Below are 17,827 nucleotides of genomic sequence, written 5' to 3'. Positions count from 1 at the left end.
TTGGGTGCTGAATTTTTCGTTCAGCCTGGGGTTATGCTCATTTTATGCTCATGGCTTGTCTAGGTGTGATTACATATATTCCTCATCAGCCAATGTGTGGACACTTACTCCGGAATGTGAATACTTCAAAGTGTGTCTGCTGTGGCATGCTGAAGAGTATGTAGAGATGTCTTCATGCATTCGGGTTGCTAATGCCCAGGACTCTCAAAAGACAGCCATGGTGTCAGGCACACAGTGAACTCCCGGGGGCTCAGGAATGCCAGCTATGTACCTATGTACCTATGACATGGCACAAGGATGAGACTTCCCGTGTCTGGGTGGAAGAGGTGTGGTGTTAGGAAAACCTGCCAGCTCACTCCTGTGGCAGCCCCGGTGGTGTAGCAGCACTCATTTCTTGCTGTAGCCCAAGCTGCCCTATGGTCTTGTCTCCTACCTGCAGCTTTCTCGTTTGGGAGAGACCTTCCTCCTTGCCTTTTGCGTTATTACTTTGGACATCCCAAAGGCTGGAGCTGCTCTCCCCTGGCTCAGGTGCATCCCACCACTGCAGGGCAGCAGTGCCACCTCGGGGCACTTCCCAGAATTGCGAAGTCTGCTGAAATACGGGTCAGAGTTCCCGTTTTTGCACACTCCCGCAGTGCCATGGGTTCATGCTGCAGGAGAGCTTTCCAAAACGTGAACTAACCGCTGTGCTTTCGCCAGCTTGTTTGTCACGCCACTTCAGAAATCCCATTCAAGTTGAAACACCTCTCCTAGCACCCCACTTTCCTTTTGGTATCAGCCAGCGAGCACTTGTTCCATCTTGGTTTCCCAAGAGTGTGAGCCTGCCTTTTGAAGTGTGTACAGCTGTGCTTGTGTCTTGGTTTGGGTTAGCTCTGGGAACACGGGCACTCTGGCTGTTTTGGTTATTTAATACTTTGCACTTAGCCCACTCTTGCCATTCCCTTGCTTGCTGCTATGATAGGCAGCAGCTGTTGTCACAAATAAGATCTCTGACTAGCAGCAAGGGCAAATACTGTTTTGGAAGTTTAGAAGGCAAGTGGCCGTGAGCACTGGCTTACACTCTGTCTAGGGCTGCCATTAAGGTCAAAGTTTTCCTTCATACATGTTCCCAGGTATTTTATGTGGGGCTAGTACTGGTACTTGATAGCAAACCAGCACCACAACTGAATAACACAGCCTAAAATAACCACAGTCATGAATTTTGTTAAAGCCTCCTTCTGTTACAAGCCCTCGTCTGTATTACACTGCTAGAGAATGTTAGACAAACAGTGAACTGTGTAGTTTATCATTTGGATCCCACTGATAAGCATTCAGAAGGCCAAACCAAACAGAACTAATTTCTTCCCCAGAGCCAGGTATTTCCCCTGCTCCTTAATAGTGCAATGCTACATAATCCTCGCCAATAACCTCTCTGCAGTTCCAGAGGAATCCAGGTATGAAGTCTACTTCTTAAAGCTGCTTTCTTCTTTTTGGAAGTAGTAACATAAGACAATCAGTAAAAGCTTGGAGCTTTTTCCTGTGTTTAAACTCTGTTGGGCTTCAACAGCAGATATTGGATGCTTCATTCCTGCATGCTTAGATGAGCACGGGCTGCACAAAACCTACGCTGATGGAAAACCTACTGTCCTGCCTTCATTCACCTCTTCCAAGCTGTGTCAAGCCTCAGGAGTGTGGTCTTGATAAGATACCACAGTGCTTACAGAAGGAAAAATATTGCTTGCAACCAGTTTTAGCCAAGGGCAGTAGCAACCACATCCAGTAGCAGTACTTGGCACAAATGGCTTGGGTAGTTTTTCATCCTGTGCTTCCTAGCTGGCATCAGAGTGAAGACAATGACGACGTCTGCTGCATTTGCTGGGCAGCTGCGTGGACACATATATTCAAACAGGAAAACCTGCTGTATTTATTTTTATTGTAATAGAAAAAAACCACAAATAAATCAAAACATCACTTCCTGTCTAAAGACATTATTAACATTTTTAAAATGGCACAGGGGAACCCCAACAATACAAGATAGAAGAGTAAGTGTGTGTGTGGGGAAAAAAAAGGCTCTATTCCCTTTCAGGAGCTCAGTTTCCCCACCCCTTTGTCAATCAGCTGGCTGAAGTTTGTCACCTATATACACTTACATACACTTCTCAGTCTAGTTTGTCTATCTATGGGTGGAACGGTGGGGCCACAGTCCTGCAATTTGCACATAACCATCTTTGAGGAAAATGCGTTTCCCAAGAGGCCTACAGGGTACAAGGGTCTCGTTACCCAGTAAGACCAAGCAAACAGGATTCCCTCCTACAGTTCTTTTGCCATGAAACACAGAGTAGGTCCCCAGCCCAGGGGACCCTCTAGGAGCTCCTTGGCTATTGCAAACAGTGTATGGCCGAGGGAAATTTTACCCAGTGACCTTAAAGTAGCAGCAATATCTCTTCTGCAAAGGGGCTGCTCAGGAGCGGAAAAGGCAGATGGCAAAATGCATGGGGTGAACACCTTTCTGTTCTTTCCTGCCTTCCAAGGGGATGTAAAAAATCCTGAAGTAGGCAGCCAAAGCAGAAACCAGGCTCAGGACCTTTTCAGTGGTGAGCATACAGGGGATATCCTCATTGCGCAAGAGCGTGGAGCAGAAACTGTGGCACCAATGCTTCCACTGAAGGCAGCTGCACCTGAAGCGATGGTTTGCTGAAAGACAAGCAACCACAGCTATGCTGCTTGCAGGTACCACACTACATACCTAGATGTTGGGCTGCACTGTATCAGGTGGAGTATACCTGTTCAACTGAGGAAGCTCCAAGACCTCTAACAAGCTACAGCACTTTGTGGCTGCAGGGGCCACTGCAGTGCACTGAGAGCAGGTACACACAAAACTGCAGAATGGACTGACAGTACCCCACTCCCACTTGTGTAGCAACTGCACAAGGTGCGGGGCAAGAAATATTTAACAGAGTGACTAAACTGCAGTTTTCCTCCATTCCATCCCCTCAAAAATATGAACCATTATAGTCCACACTGAGTAACAGTGTGAGAAACTTGTACTGTATTATTCTGGGAGAAAAGAGCCCAGCAGAGGAAAGACATCTCCTTCAGGTATGCAGGAAGCTTTCAGTGCAGCAAGTCTGAGATCCAGGACTGAACTTGCAGCAATACTTCTCACAACAAAGCACTGGATAAAGAGCTATACATTTGCATAGATGCTTTTTCAGTGGCATCTGGGACGTGCAATCTCCATTTCTAGAGCATCAGCAATGTTTTGGGGTTTGTCTGATGTCTTTCTTCTGTTCCTTCCTAAATGCAACTGCTATAAAATTGCTCATGAAAATAGTGTATATACATGCATGAAAAGAAATCAGTGTGCCTATTCTTTCATTCCCCCCAATCGTTTTCCACTGCAAATAGTTACAAAGCTGTAAGAATCTTAAACTAGAAGCAGCAGTATTGATACAATCTAATGTCAGTCTAAGGACAGGACTGCTTCTGCATGTATCCCAATGAACTTAATTGTTTCATAGAAGAGCTTGATTTTACTCTTCCTCATTTTCTTTACATTTGGGGAGACCTACCACCTATTTCTCGTACACTCAAGCAGAGCCCTCTCAGTTATGTGTTTGACTGCTTTGGAAAGGACAGCAATATCAAGGAAAACTGAATTCCTATTCCAGATATTGAAGGCAGAATTGGTCCACCTTATATTATCATGCAGTTGTCATGCTATTCCTGCCTTGCTGTACTGTAACTCTGGCTTGGTAAGAAAAAACAAACTCAAAGCCAAACAGAACAGCTCTTACACAAAGGTAAATAGTTCACAAGGTTAACTATCTGCCAGTAATCCTACATATCAGAAAAGGAAACCTTTCATTTTCACCTGAAATCATGATATTCTGTTCTGTCAGCTGGTTCCATCCCATAACTCTTGGATCTAGCATTACAAGGCTCTTGGTAACTCCCTTCCCCACACAGCTCATCCCACTGAAGGTTTCAACTTGAGCATGACACAGACACACACTCCAGCTTGATCACCTTTCCCACACAGCTGTGCCACTGCAAACATTCAAATCAGATGAGTTCAGCTTTTCCCTTGAGCAAACAACATAATATCAATGAAACATGCAGAAGACTAATCCTGGGATACCTTTACTTCCTAGGCTACCAGTAGTTCCTTTGCCTTTTTGATACAGACTTCAGCAAATACCCCCATAATATAGGCAATGACAGGAGAAAGATGCAAGCCTGCAAGGGACAGCCACGACATCCCTTATTTACTCCAAATTGTGTAATGGGCTCTTAAATGCTCATGGAATGAATTCCCACTTACCATCACAGGAGTTACTTAGAAAGTGTCATCCTACTTGGACAAGACAGCCTTTATAAATTAGTATAATATTATTAGAAATTATGGCAATCGTTTTGGTAGCATTGGCCTACATGCACCCTGATAAATCCTCTCCCTAGGAAATTTTAAAACTCGTCTTGTAACTTCTGTAGAGTTAATTCGGATGAGAAATTATAAAATAGAAATCTGGTATATCGATATTTAAAAAGGAAGAGGCCTGGTGAGGCTGGGCACACTGGGTCACTCCTGTTAGCTCTGTCCATTATGTCTGCTGAAGGTATTTCCTCCAGGTGGCTGGATCTGGATGGAGTCCAGGAGGGGCCTTAAAGCTTGTCCAAAAGGTCTGAGAAGGCAAAGAAATAAACATCTCAATAATCGTCTCTTGATGGAAAACTTTTCCCATTTACTACTGAAGTGCACCCACTTCCTAAAGCGCAATCAAACTAACACTGCTTCTAAGCAAATCTGGAGGACAGACTTCCATTCCAAACGGAAGTAAATTTTAACCTATTAGAGAGAGTTTACTGTTCAATAACTGAGAATCTCAAACATGATTTTATATAAGCTAGTTCTGAGTCCTAACATGCCCAGACTGCTAATGTGGTAATACTGTGTCTGAAACTGGCTTTTAGTAATTCATTCTACTTAAGGGTGTGAATGGAAGCCCTGTTATGCAACTGCTGTGCTCTGTTAAGTACCACATCAATGTTAAAGACTGCTAGAATAGCCTCTAGCTCCCTCATAAGACAATGGTTCAAGACTCATACAACAATTGCTGTTGCAACCTGTAGCACTGCAACACTGAAAGATAAACCTGGTTTATCTTTCAATATGACTCACTGTGTTACAGACTTTATTTGATTTTGAAACACCTGAAGCAATAAGAGCCCAGGATAGAAGACGTGTATCTCCCCAGAAATGTGGTATACCAGTGTGTTATGAGAAATAAGACCTATAGGATGGAGCTCAAACCAGCCCACGGGGATCCTCACTATCTGAGAATTAAGAGGAAAAAGAAGCTGAGCTGGACTACCAGGCAGGAATTCTTCATTTCCTCTTTTTCCATCCAGCTCTAGCTTTAAAACTGCAATGTTAGTTTTAAAATTACTTTTTCGCTGCCTGCTGACATTTAAGAGACCATTGCAAAATAACTAGCCTAAGTTAAAAGTAGAAGATCAACCTTATCATGTCTTTTCAGCAATGTCAGTGCCAGTCAGCACTTGTACAGTGTTGTAAATGTTTAAGTAAAGCAAATAGCATCCTCTCCTTAATCCTTTGCTGGTTCTCTGTCAAATTTGTAAGCACTGGCATGAAACAATACACTATGGAGAGGAGCAGCATGCATACTCACGTGGCAAGAACTTCAGCTGGAAGGTCAGTGATGTAGGAAGGGATTTTTTTTCCTGTCAGGAACTGTGCCACTTCGTTACTGAAGGTGTTGCAGTTATGTTCAAAGAGGTTGTAAGATTCTCCTCTGTGCCACAGGAAAGGAATAGAAACATAAAAATACAGACTTAGTGATAAATCTAACAAGCAGAAAAACTTCAACCCCTAATGAGGAACATCATCTTATATTAGCACTTTTTCCCCACAAAGAATTCTAAGGCAAAGAGAGATATCAATTCACCCTCAAATTCAATTGAATCAGGGAGGAAAATGGCATATCTGCATCACTGACTTTATACAACGTTTTCTGGAGGTTAAGTGAGGTCAGGGTTCTTCAATTAAGACCACAGAAGGAATAACGAGAAATCACAGTAATTACTGACATTGAAATATAGCCAGAACCCTAAATGCTACTTTCCCATTCTTGTGAGAAGTAGACTAGACTCTTTAACAGTCAAGGCCTTGATTTTACTCATATGAAAGTTGGCAGCTTTAATACAACACTTTACCTATGACTCATGGGGCAAAGCACTATTTACTGAAATATTTCATACAGTGCCTTCATTTTCCCTGGTGGTTCTTTCAAAGGCATTTCAGGCATTGTTCCATTTGACAAAAAAGCAGCAAAAGACTTGCTGGCAACAACGCTTTCTCAGCCTAGCTCAAGGCTGGCACACTAGAGAGTTGCCTAGCCGGTAGCTCCTCATGTATCAGTGCATCAGATCCAGTCTCATAGTCGGAAAGTACCAAATAATACACTTAGCAGACAGAGCTTTGTAAGCAGGATCGGTTTCATAATATCTTCCTCCACTCTGCATCTCTTCCCTTAAAGGCTTTTTTTGTTGATTTTACAGTACAAGCTGCTACTTACCGGAACATAGATTCCCCCAATGAAGAAAGATACTCCAGAAAAATTTCTTCTGTGACTTCAGTGTTCCCCAAGTCAACAACTGTGTCTGGAGGCCCAAGAAGTGTCCCTCCCTGTAAAAATTAACAGCCAGAAGACAATGTTAAATGGACAGACTGAATTACCTTGAAGTACTCTACTGACTAGAGCTGTCGCGGCTTGTCCAGGCACAGAAGAAAGTACTTAAGGTATATTTGTCAAGCAAAAAGCCCTGCTGGCCTCCCCTGTTCTGGGAGCATGTTATTTCAGCTTTGGGAGCATGTAAGTTGCATGTTACTTCTCATTCTCTGGGAAGTATGCATAATGCAACTTACATTTCAGCTTGTATACTTGGCTCTTGATGCTGAAAGCTGTAGGCTATGGCAAAATTCTGCTTTAGAAGAATGGTCCACCAGTTTTGCCTCTCCAAGAGGAGGAAAGTCTGTCAAAGCATCATGATTTTATTATTTAAGATTTAAAAAGGATCTTGAGTTGCCATGTCAGCATATAAACACCCCTGATTCAGAATGTGACAAGGCATCACTCCAGCAACGCAGCTGCAGAAGGTGCTGTGGATAGACAGATTCTCTCAGCAGAAGCAACTCCCAACCTGTATTTAGTTGGGCTTAAACCTGCTGCCCATGCTCCCTTTTCCTCAGATGCCCTGGGAATCCATGAAGCAGCAGTATGTGGCTGCATTCAGAAGCCTCTTGCTGCTTTCTTAGAAGACAGTGTCACGAACAATTCTGATCAGGCAACCCTATCACAAAATTATCACAAACATAAGTTTAACTTACAGGTGCACAGCTGGAGATTCCTCCACTGCCATAGAAGAACTCATCCTTATGGACTATTATGGAGGTGTGCCTGCCACAGAGAATGAAACCACAGGTGAAACAAAGGAAATACTTAACCTAGCATATAAATCACTGGTAAATTTATGTGCTCAAAGACAATATGAAGTGAATAACTGAAAGAAAAAAGGTCAATGTGTTGTGATCTGCTGGGACATGAATGGATATGGAAGCAGTGATTATCAAGCCTATTGTAATACTGTAAGTGGCTGAGAAAGAACAGGCGTAGTTACGTGCTCAAGCATGAAGGAGCATAGGAAGAAGGGAACTTCCCCACCAGCATGAGATCTCCAGCAGCCTCTTTCAGCTAAAGGGCTGAGGGTAAATTCACAGAGATGGAGAGACAGAGCTAGCCCTGCTACTGCACTGACAGAAGTGCAGGTGTGACAGACACTGACCGACTGAGAAGGTCAGACAGTCACTGGAGACAGATCAATAGAGAGGAAAATGGGAGCTTTGGGAGCATGTGTTTGCCTTAAGAAAAAACAAACAAACATACAAAACCAAACCCCAAACCAACCACCAACACCCTCTCGATATGAAAGGCAGCAAATTGGGGTGTCTTTTGTAACAAAATGTAGCCACTGCTTTTATGTGCCAGAATGCCTGATTTTGTAATACCTTCTTCCCACCTAAAAGTGCTTGGGACAAAGACAATATCCTACCCTTGAAAGAGTGTACAAGTGCATTAAAATGCAACAACTACTACCGACAATTTTTTTCATGGGGTCCACTGAGCTTTGGATGGAGAAGTTCAACCAGCACCTTACTGTACATCATCATACTGTCAATCTGTATTCAGGAAGCAAAAATGCCTTGGTCTCTCTTCAGCACCAAAGTGTTCTTAAGATCTGAAGCAGACAATCTCATACTGAAAATACTTCCTATACCACATAGTGTTCAATGCACATTATGCGATTTAACTCTAGTCACTTACCATATGCCATCCAGCTGTTTCCCTGTATGCAGAGAAAAGAAGAGTTATTAGCAACATATTTTCCAGATTTCAGCCTACAGTCTGTCAATCACATAAGAACTATGCTTATTACTTCACCATGACAATAATGCCAAAGATTTCATCCCACAGCTTCTTCTGAAGAAACAGAATGTCTTTCTTTCAAATGAACTACCCGGTCCACACTTTTTTCCTCCTGTATGCAGAGGTGGCAATGCCATTCTATCCTGCCAGTGCTTACCTTTCTTAGGCTTTTGTCTACAGAACAAGAGAAGAAACACTTTTCCTCAGATTAGCACCTTCAGTCAGGAACAGAAGAGTTGAATTTTACACAGATTTCATAATGGCAGGCAGTTAGCCAGCACAGAGGATCTTCAGCCAGTGATCTGTGGTCAAAGTCTCTCTAATTTATGCCATGATTTCCTCCCTTTCCTTCCCTCCCCTGCCCTTTAGAATTACCAGTTTAAGTGGGAGTCAGGTGGGGAGGAGTGCCAGGTTGAAATTGATACAAATTGTGTTTCATAGAACACAGCAGCAAAGACTTGCTTCAGGTACCACTAAACTGATACCATTGTGTCTTCTGAAATGCATTTCTAGTTCTCTACAAGTGGGAAACTTAAAACTCTGTGTTCATGGTAGGATCTCAAGATCAAACCTCTCTTCAAAGGATCACCAGCTGTTACTGCTCTAGGCTGAATTATTTTAACTATCATAAGCTAAAGTCTTGGCTTCTCTGCTGAAACTTGAAGAGGCCACTCTTCTGTTGGTGTCTAGCTTCTTCCATGATAACTGGTGTGCTAGCAGCGATAGGCTACCCTGTACTAGTTTCACTTGTCCTGTGGAAAGATACTCTCCAGTCACGGCACTTACATCAGTACCACGGCACCAACGATTCACAGGGAGGCAAAGGCACTGTCTTTCCCTTTCTATAGGCAGAGGGTTTTGGGATATTTATCCTCTTACTCCTCCGCAGGGCTGCTTGGGTCTGGGATTGCCAGGAGCGAGTATGCTACTTTCAAGCAGCAGTAGTTCTTCATGAGTTCTTTCTCTTGGGCAAAACCAACTTTCAGTCATCAAAAGGACTGAGTTAAAAAAAAAAAAAAAAAGGATTTTTATTGATGAGTATAATCCTTCCAGAGTTCGGAGAAAAGGGTGTTTATATGTCCAAGTAAGGAATAAACAAAAGCACAGACAGAGATACCTGCTTCAGATGAGGGTCGTAGAACAGCACTGGCAGGGAAAAGGCTGTTGTGACAATAGAGACACCAGTAGAAGCAAGCACATACAGTTCTGAAGTAGGTGGACTGATTTGTCACTAACATGGATTACAGCCAGGCAGCAAGCATATTCCCTGTCATCCACCTCACAGAAATGTAGGCATGGAGTAGGATGAAGGCCAAAAGATAGTAGCAACGACGAGAGAATCAAAGTGTGTGTTACAACATCTCAGGAGCATTTGCTGCCCCTTCAGTGTGCCCCATGCTGTTCTCCTCCTCCATCCTCTGTCCCTTGTTCCACACCTTCCCCATTACAGGTTTTGCCTTGTGCTCTAGAGCTGCCAGAGACACCAGTGGCACTGCAGGCTCATTGGCAACATGCAGGTAGGGTATAGTGCACTGCCTTAACTTTAGCAGCTGGCCTATGATAGGCTCTACCACATGAACTTCACATAGTGTTCTGCATATCTGTTAACAGATTATTACACATTTATTCAAAATGAAACACTAGAACTTGAACTTTACCCTTCAGGGCAGAGAAACAAACCATTTCAAAGGCAGCACATACCAGAAATGTATTTGTCCTTTCACATGCTAAATGGAAAAAGAACATCTTAATATTTACTTTCCCCCTCATTTCCAGCAAAACAATGATGAAGGGCCTTCCACAAAGCTGCCACTTTGCACCTAGATCCGTGTGTGGATGAAAGAGTTCTAGCAGATGCTGACAATGGCACAGGTGCTGCTGAGAACCTGCTCATGCAATCACAGCACCTACTTGAAAAGGTCATTGCAGCAAAGGCTACCACACACTGGGCTGCTCTAGCCAGGCTGCAGCTAGCAGCTCAAGGGGAGTGGCTACCCATATTTGACACTTGTGAGACCACATCTGAAATGCCACGTCTACTTTCAGATCTCCCCAGTATAAAAGACACTGACATGCTGGGCTGGAGCACTTGCTGAACTGAACAGGTCTGTTCAGCCTCAAGAAGAGAAGGCCAAGAGTCCTTATTGCTGTCTACAACAATCTAATGTGTATGGAGGAAAGGGCGCTTTGTTTTACTCACAGGTGAAAGGCAAAAGCTGCTAGCTGGAAAAAGGGAAATTCACAACCAGGCAAGAGGAGAAAAAAAATACCATGAAGGTCATCAAATCCTGGGGCAGGGATCAGAATGCATGTGTGATTTCCACTGTGGAGATACTCGTAAGTCAGCTGCCCAGGGGCCTGAAGAATCTGCTCCCACCAGATCTACTTTGAGCAGGACTTCCAGAGGTCCTTTTCCATCACTGCAATTTTCTGATTGCATGAACAAAACCCCAGCAGAATTCAGAAAAGAGACTTTGCATTAGATTGCAGCCCAACCCTGGGGGCTCCTCTCTGGCTGCTACACAAAATCTGTAGCCAACAAGAGGCAGCAACTGCCAGGGCAATAACAGCACAGCTCTTGGCAAGTGAAGCTGCCTGTCTTCACAAGACATGTCTGAGGCTGCTCAGCTAGGCCAGTTTGTGCCAAGCTCTGGTTTGGTGATCTTAATAGAGCTGCTGACCTGCTCTTTTTGCTTGGCTCTTGTAAGACATTAACCAGGCCATCATTGTGTAAAACACATGCCAGATCTGCAGCATTGATGACAATAAAGCATCCACAGCAGCTCTCCAGCCTGCTGCAGGCAAAACAAAATCCCTTTCTACCACCAGTGGACTATGCTTGGTCAGAGGCAGTGCAAGCCTCTCCAATGACATTGGGGAATCCCATGCCTACGAAACCTGCCATTATTCACCCCATACATACCACCAAGAGACATCTAAGACCAAGAACTTTAGGTATGCTGTGCAGTTTCCTATGCTACACAGCTGGCTCTTGTCATCAAAACCCTAAACTGACTGACAGAAATAAGTCAATGGCCACCAGCTTCTGAGGAACCAGGGCAGCTCCCTTTCTGCTGCTCAGTAAGAATCTCAATGTTTGTCTGCTGCATCATGTAAGAGGTTCTATACAGACCTTCACCTCTACCATCATCTTCCTCCTGAAGTTTTGTCTCTGTTGGTGGTCCTCCCGTGTTACTCTTCTTGCCCTTCTCTCAGACATTGCACAGAAGAGGTGACAGCTCACAATGCCACTCCTGACAAGCTCATGTAAAGCCATCAGGGCAGTCTGCACTAAGAAGTCTTTGCCTTTTGCTGGACATTGTCGACTATATACAAAACATGTTGCAGCCTCTGGAGGCTCGATATGCAACACCAGCTCCAACAGCATGACCAAGCGAGGGTCAGCACTGTTCTGTTTCCACAGACAGCTGCCCAAGTGAGAGCATGAGTACAGTATTGCTGCAGCAATGCTACGGCACAAGTTGTATCCACCCCTTGCAGTGACACTTTCCAATAAAACTGCTTCTGGCAGCACTATCCAGCTTGAAAAAGCAGAAGGTCAAGCTTTTCAGGGAACCTCCCCATCTAATCCTGCAGTGCAACAGAGTTTACATCCCGTAGACAATTGAGCGCTCTAGAGGAAGGGATTGCAAATGCCATCTGGGGTACTGGCAGACATCATCACATTTCATGCTTATTGCTGCAGCACATTTACTTGCAAGCTGAGGCTGTCTGTAACTACATAGAAAAACCTGATTCCCCAGTAATTTTGATTAGAGCTGCAAAAGCCTTTAAATTGCAGACATTACTCTTCACTCAATACCTACAGCAAAGCTAATCCAAATGATCCACATGCATATAATATGGAACAGGAATGTACTGTTCCATATTACTGTTCCACTGAATGATGGAATGATACTCTTTCGGGCATCTCCTGTTTATCCAAGTAAAACAGAAACAGCAAGATGACTAAAGACTTTAGATATTTCACATATTATCACAATATGTGAATATTGTGATATTCATAATATTATCACAATAAATATTTCCAGACAGCTGTGGAGCAGGAAACGAGGTTGCAAATTTAGATGTACACACTTAATCATACAGCAATTAATGCAGATGGTCAGGTTACCAGGTTTCAACTGTCCCACAAGTGCAAGCTCAGCCTGAAGTAAATGTGAAGCAACTCAGCTTAATTTGATGTGCTTGCATTATGAGCTGATGATGGCTTGACTTCGCAAACGAAGATTCGGGAAGCGCTTTACCCACACTTACTATGAGCGAAGTGGGAGTAAACCCTTCAGGCCTGCACAGTGGATTTTTTAGGTGAGCTAATGCAAGTTGAGCTACCTTGTGTTTGTCACAGACCACAAACATGGACATGAAGGTTACTGTGGTACACCTGTTTGTGATGATAGCTTGTCAGGCTTTGGAAACCTCATCACATACTTGATCTTTAGGGGTTTTTTTAATGCCTGATGTGCTTAGCTGGATCTCATCTGAAAATACTCAGTAGAACTCAGGAGGGGATGCCAATATAGCATAGATCTGTGTGCTTCAGCATCTCAAAGATCCAGTTAGTTTGAATGAGGCAGAGTATCATCTGGCAAGTAAAAATTTTGGTTTTTTTTTTTTCATTTGCCGTTATTTTACTTTATAACAGCCACAGCTCAAATACTTTCATGGTGCTTAAGTGAGTCAGAAACCTAGAGACAAATACAACATTCAAATGCATTAAACAATTCCAGGACCCTCAGCTTAGTCACAGGAATGTGGACAACAAAGTAGTTAGAATTGTTTGTTGCACAACTGATTCAGGAGATTATCACTGTTAGGATAAGAGGGTATTTTGAAAGAGGCAAGCAAGCCTGTATAATTTTAGGATACAATCAAATGGAATTACTTCCAGGCTTGGATTTATCTGGAAGGCTAAGCAGAAGGAAGATTAGATGCTCGCCAATCTATTTTACTGGCACAGTTAATTTCTTAATCTTGAGGGCCACACGATGTATTTTATTCCTGTGCATTTTAAATGCCCAATGAAACTGGTGTTTGTATATTCATTCAGATTATTAGACTGAAGGGCAGAAGAGTTCTGAGACATGAAGGAATTATATAGGGAGATGGGCCACCCATCCATCCCTCAAGCCCAAGAACACCACCAGTTCCTGAGCTGTAAAACAAAGAAATAATGGGAAGCTTAGTATTTTTTAACAACATATCTATGCCCTGCAATGGATATGCAAGCCACCCCGAAAAGCAGTGAACTATTCTCCTGTGGAACTGGAAGCAACAGAAATACCCACTGGCTGACCAAATTATAACAGTGCATTGCTTTGCATATTGTTGTCATTTCCTTAAGCAAATCCATTATGATTCCTGCTCTTTTCAAGTGAAAATTATCCAAATTAGCCAAGCACTTTCTCCTATATGCTACCCAGGGTTCTCAATTGAAGCAAAAATACCTGACAGCCTAATGTAGAGGGAGGAGCCTGCTTCAGTTCCCTTCTCCTTGAGATGCCTAGAGAGATCAGAAGTAGGCTAAACTGGGGGAAGAAAATGCACTTGATTTTCATGAAATCCCTAGCAAATGCTCTGATGGAATCTCACATTGAAGCAATTCAAAACTCTTCAGAACGGGTGGAAGAGAGGCAGAGTGATGTGCTGGGTCTGGAAAAAAAGGAACAAAGCAGAAGGAACCTCCTTTTAGCAGTTACCTTTTGCCATGATCCCTTCTGGGCTGTTAAGTCCCTAGAGCTGAATTCACCACTTACATTTCAACCAATACATACCGCCAAGCTAACTCATCGTTAATTTATACTACCCTCATCCAAACGTGCTACAGTAAACTAAGGTCCTGCCCATTCTTTGAGTCACATGAGCAATAAGCTCCATTATAGGACAGGAGAACTTTGGGAGGTGCAAGACATTTGCCTTTAGGCCCATGATGCAATAGACTTTTTAATCTTCCTTAAAGATTTCTCTGCCTTTGTATAGCTACTTCAAAATCAGTGCTGCAAGCTGAACTACTCTGTCTTCCTCTCTACCCTCCACAGAATAATCAGGTGGATTATATTTTCTGTCTTGAAAACAGAAATCTCACTGCACTCAGGTTAACACTTACTATTTTTAGATCATGTAGGTGGACAGACAAACATAGTCTCTCAGATTGAGAATGGCAGAGAGGGAACAGTACCTGCAGAGAAGATGCATGTAGAGCAACAGCACACAAAAATTAAACACACCACTTCTGACTTCAAAGGTGATTGAACTGCAACATTTGGTCATGTACACTTTAGAACAGAAATATTCACCAAGAAATGCAGGAATCTCACAAAAAAGTAGGAACAACAAAAAGTGAAGACATGCCCAAGGGCATGACTGTGTCACTCTAAAGCCTGCTATGACAGGTGCTGTGTAGCTCTGCCGTCCAGGTTCATCATTCAATGACAACAAAGGGAGCTGATACTGAAAAAGTTAGGACAACATTTAGTAGTGAGAGCTGATCCTTGAATGCTGTATTGATATAATCCATAATACCTCTGGATCCTATTAGCACAACTCAAGATATCATGTGGTGATACTCTTGCAGTGGTCAGCACCATAAGAAGGGATGCATCCCACTCTGGCAGTGAGATCTGAGCTATTTTTGAGCGCACTAGGAATTGATTTTAACACAATCATTTATTGTATTTGTTTCTTCTTTCTAAATCATATGTATTTCCATAGAGGTGATGTTACAGAATTATCACTCAAAGCTAAAGCACTGTTTCAGTAAAATGCAGCATCTACGGGAAGAATACTTGAAGTACAGATGGTAAATACATGGCACTAAATTATCTAAGAAATGCTTTCCTCTTCAATTTGTGACTTTTTCTGATGAAGTACAGTTTCTGGACATCATTGGCAAAAAAAGAAAAAAAGTAGCTATTGTCCATCTCAAAGCTGATGTACAGAGAAGTAGCAACAGTTTTTGCTGTTCTTCAAGAAAAAGAAGGCAAGTGGAACATTCTCTCCATCGCTTTGCTCTTGGGGAGGTATCTAAAATAATCTGGAGATATGACAGAGCTGGATGTAAACCATGTAAGAGCCTTAACGTGAAGGAAAAAAAGGAACAAACAATGATTTGTTTTACAGACAATTCAGTTGCTTGATCCACATTACCACAAGCATTTTGCAGGCTGCACTGTCACTGTGACCACATAGGCCTTGTTGGCCCTGCTCCATGAACACGTCTGAGCTCAGCTGGTTACCGGGCAGTATGAGTGACACTTCCCACGCTGCCAAGAGGTATGCTCAGCTTTGTAAGTTTTCCTTTTCATTACTCAGACTCCTTGAAATTTAGCACCAAATTGCATCACAAGCAAAAGGTTTTGAAATTGCTGTTTGGATAGCATAAGAAATGAAGTTGTGCACTAAGTGTTTTTTTGTAGAAATTCAGAAACCTAAAGGATCCCAAGATTTAGTTTGTGTGTAAGAAGAGAGACCTGTGTGAAGATTGGCATGGAGATGCACATAGTGACAATCTATTTCTGTACAAGCCTTTGCTTGAATCAACATGTTGAAATAAGAGTGGCAAAAATGTGCTCACCTCAAACACAGGTAAATCATACACACATGTAATTTGTATCTTAAGACATGTAACTCCTAGCACAAGATAAAACATGGCTATTGTGAATTAACAAGTGAAAAATTACTTCCCTGAGGGCTGCAACAGAAGTGAGTGACCACACAGAATATTTTGAGGTTAACCAGTACAGGAAGCACCCATCTTCCACAGCTGTTGTTGCTGTATGGCTAACAGAGCACATCCCATTCAGTCTCCACAATATTATCTTCTCAACTTTGCAAGCCTATCATTGCCACGTAGGAAACCTCACACTAAGAATTATTTGGACTTTAAGCCTGCAGGAAAGCACAGAACCTCCTCTTAGTAAAGATGAGTGAACGCCAACAAACTGTAAAACAAGATTACACAGAGCCATCTGTTCAGACACTGTGCCTGTTGAGAAGTCTCATTTCACACAGTCTGATATGGGCCAGAGTTTACACATAACAGGTACAAACCACTTTCTTGTTCTGCTCCTAATTCACGCTTCCACAACTTCAAGCAAAACCTGTGGTTTTTTTTCACGTCCCCAGTCCAAGGTTCAGCTGGAAATACACACATACGTGATAAGCCACACAACAAGCTCCTACCAACTCTCTGGAAGGAGAAGGTGGCTTGCTGTACATCACAGCTGTGCAACACCCAACCCAGTCCAGCCTCACCACAACACGAACTCAGTAACCTTGTGAACAGCAGCAGGCCTTCTTCCACCTCAGCCTTCCTAACAAGGTGTCACAGCAGTTGGGGTGTCATGAACTGAGCTTTCCCTCACTTCAGTGGCTAAGTAATACTTTTAATTAGCCTTTAGTAAATCATGCCAATGACAGATGGTGGAAAAGTGCCTGGACCCTGTTCACCTGGACCTGCCTTACTGACAAAGCTGGTCCCTCTGACAATGGAGACAGGGATGCTGCAGCTAAACCCCACACAGCCGGCCCCCGAGCAAGGCCCACGCACTCCTAAGCCGTGCTTCAGGCACCGGCCGCCGCCGCAGCTCAGTGCCCGCTGCCCACACCCAAGGGATCCCTTCCCCGGAGGGCCATTCCCTTGAGAAAGCGGTACCCGGCCGGGTCAAGCCACGCCCGGGGCTGCAGCGGGTAATTTCGGCCGTTTCCCGTCCGGACCGCAGGTGAGTGGGAGGACACGACCCTCCCGAGGCGACAGCGGAAGGGGAGGCCCGGGCCGGGCCCTTCGCGGAGGGGGGCAGTGCCGGTGCCCCCGCCGTGCTCTTACCCAGCATGAGGGGGCTGAGGCGCCGGGCCATGCCCTTGGACAGGTCGTACACATAGAGCTTCACGGGATGCAGGGCCAACGGCTCCTCCATGGGGGCGCGGGCACGGCCGCCGGGCGGCACCGGGAGCCCTGACAGACACCTGCCGCCCCGCCGGGTACCGGGAAGCGGAGGGGAACGGGTAAGAGCGGCCCCCGTACCGGTCCTGCCACCACCGGTCCCGGGTGCGGCAGCACCAACGGTGAGCTGACAGGCGGAACGGAAAAGGCGACACCGCCTCTGCGCATGCGCGGCAGCCGGCAGCCAGCCGGGCTGCCCCGTCACTGCGCCGTTATGCAGAGCCGCGGTTCCGGCCGGGGGCGGTGCCAGAGCTCAGTGGGCGGGGATGCGGGAAGTCCCCCCTGCCATTGGCTGAGGTTTGGCAGGGCAGGCAGAGCTCCCGCCTTCGCTCTCTCTTCTCAACCAATCCATGCGGAGGGGAGGCGTGGCTTCCCGCGG

The 17,827-nt window shown here is 44.3% G+C and overlaps 1 protein-coding gene across 1 annotated transcript; it reads right to left on the bottom strand.

Moving 5' to 3' along the window:
- Nucleotides 1–1,901: 1,901 nt before the first annotated feature.
- Nucleotides 1,902–17,563, bottom strand: DESI1 (desumoylating isopeptidase 1). Its single transcript, XM_080626236.1, has 6 exons — nucleotides 17,332–17,563; nucleotides 8,385–8,406; nucleotides 7,391–7,460; nucleotides 6,579–6,688; nucleotides 5,673–5,795; nucleotides 1,902–4,664 (listed from the first exon to the last, which is right to left on the bottom strand). Exons 1-6 carry the CDS (start codon nucleotides 17,420–17,422, stop codon nucleotides 4,571–4,573), a joined length of 510 nt encoding a protein of 169 aa, XP_080482362.1. The 5' UTR covers nucleotides 17,423–17,563; the 3' UTR covers nucleotides 1,902–4,570.
- Between the last annotated feature and the right edge of the window lie 264 nt (nucleotides 17,564–17,827).

Source organism: Psittacula echo (assembly GCF_963264785.1).
Source record: "Psittacula echo genome assembly, chromosome: 1".
Classification (NCBI taxonomy): domain Eukaryota; kingdom Metazoa; phylum Chordata; class Aves; order Psittaciformes; family Psittacidae; genus Psittacula; species Psittacula echo.
This window is presented reverse-complemented; position numbering and strand designations above follow the sequence as displayed.

What these genes read in the sequence shown, in the direction of transcription:
- DESI1 (XM_080626236.1), bottom strand. Translation starts at nt 17,422, where the DNA reads ATGGAGGAGCCGTTGGCCCTGCATCCCGTGAAGCTCTATGTGTACGAC. An exon ending in GAATCTCCAGCTGTGCACCT is followed by an intron (nt 6,689 to 7,390) that starts GTAAGTTAAACT and finishes TAATTTTTACAG; the next exon opens with GGAGGGACACTTCTTGGGCC. An exon ending in TTGGGGGAATCTATGTTCCG is followed by an intron (nt 5,796 to 6,578) that starts GTAAGTAGCAGC and finishes CCTGTGGCACAG; the next exon opens with AGGAGAATCTTACAACCTCT.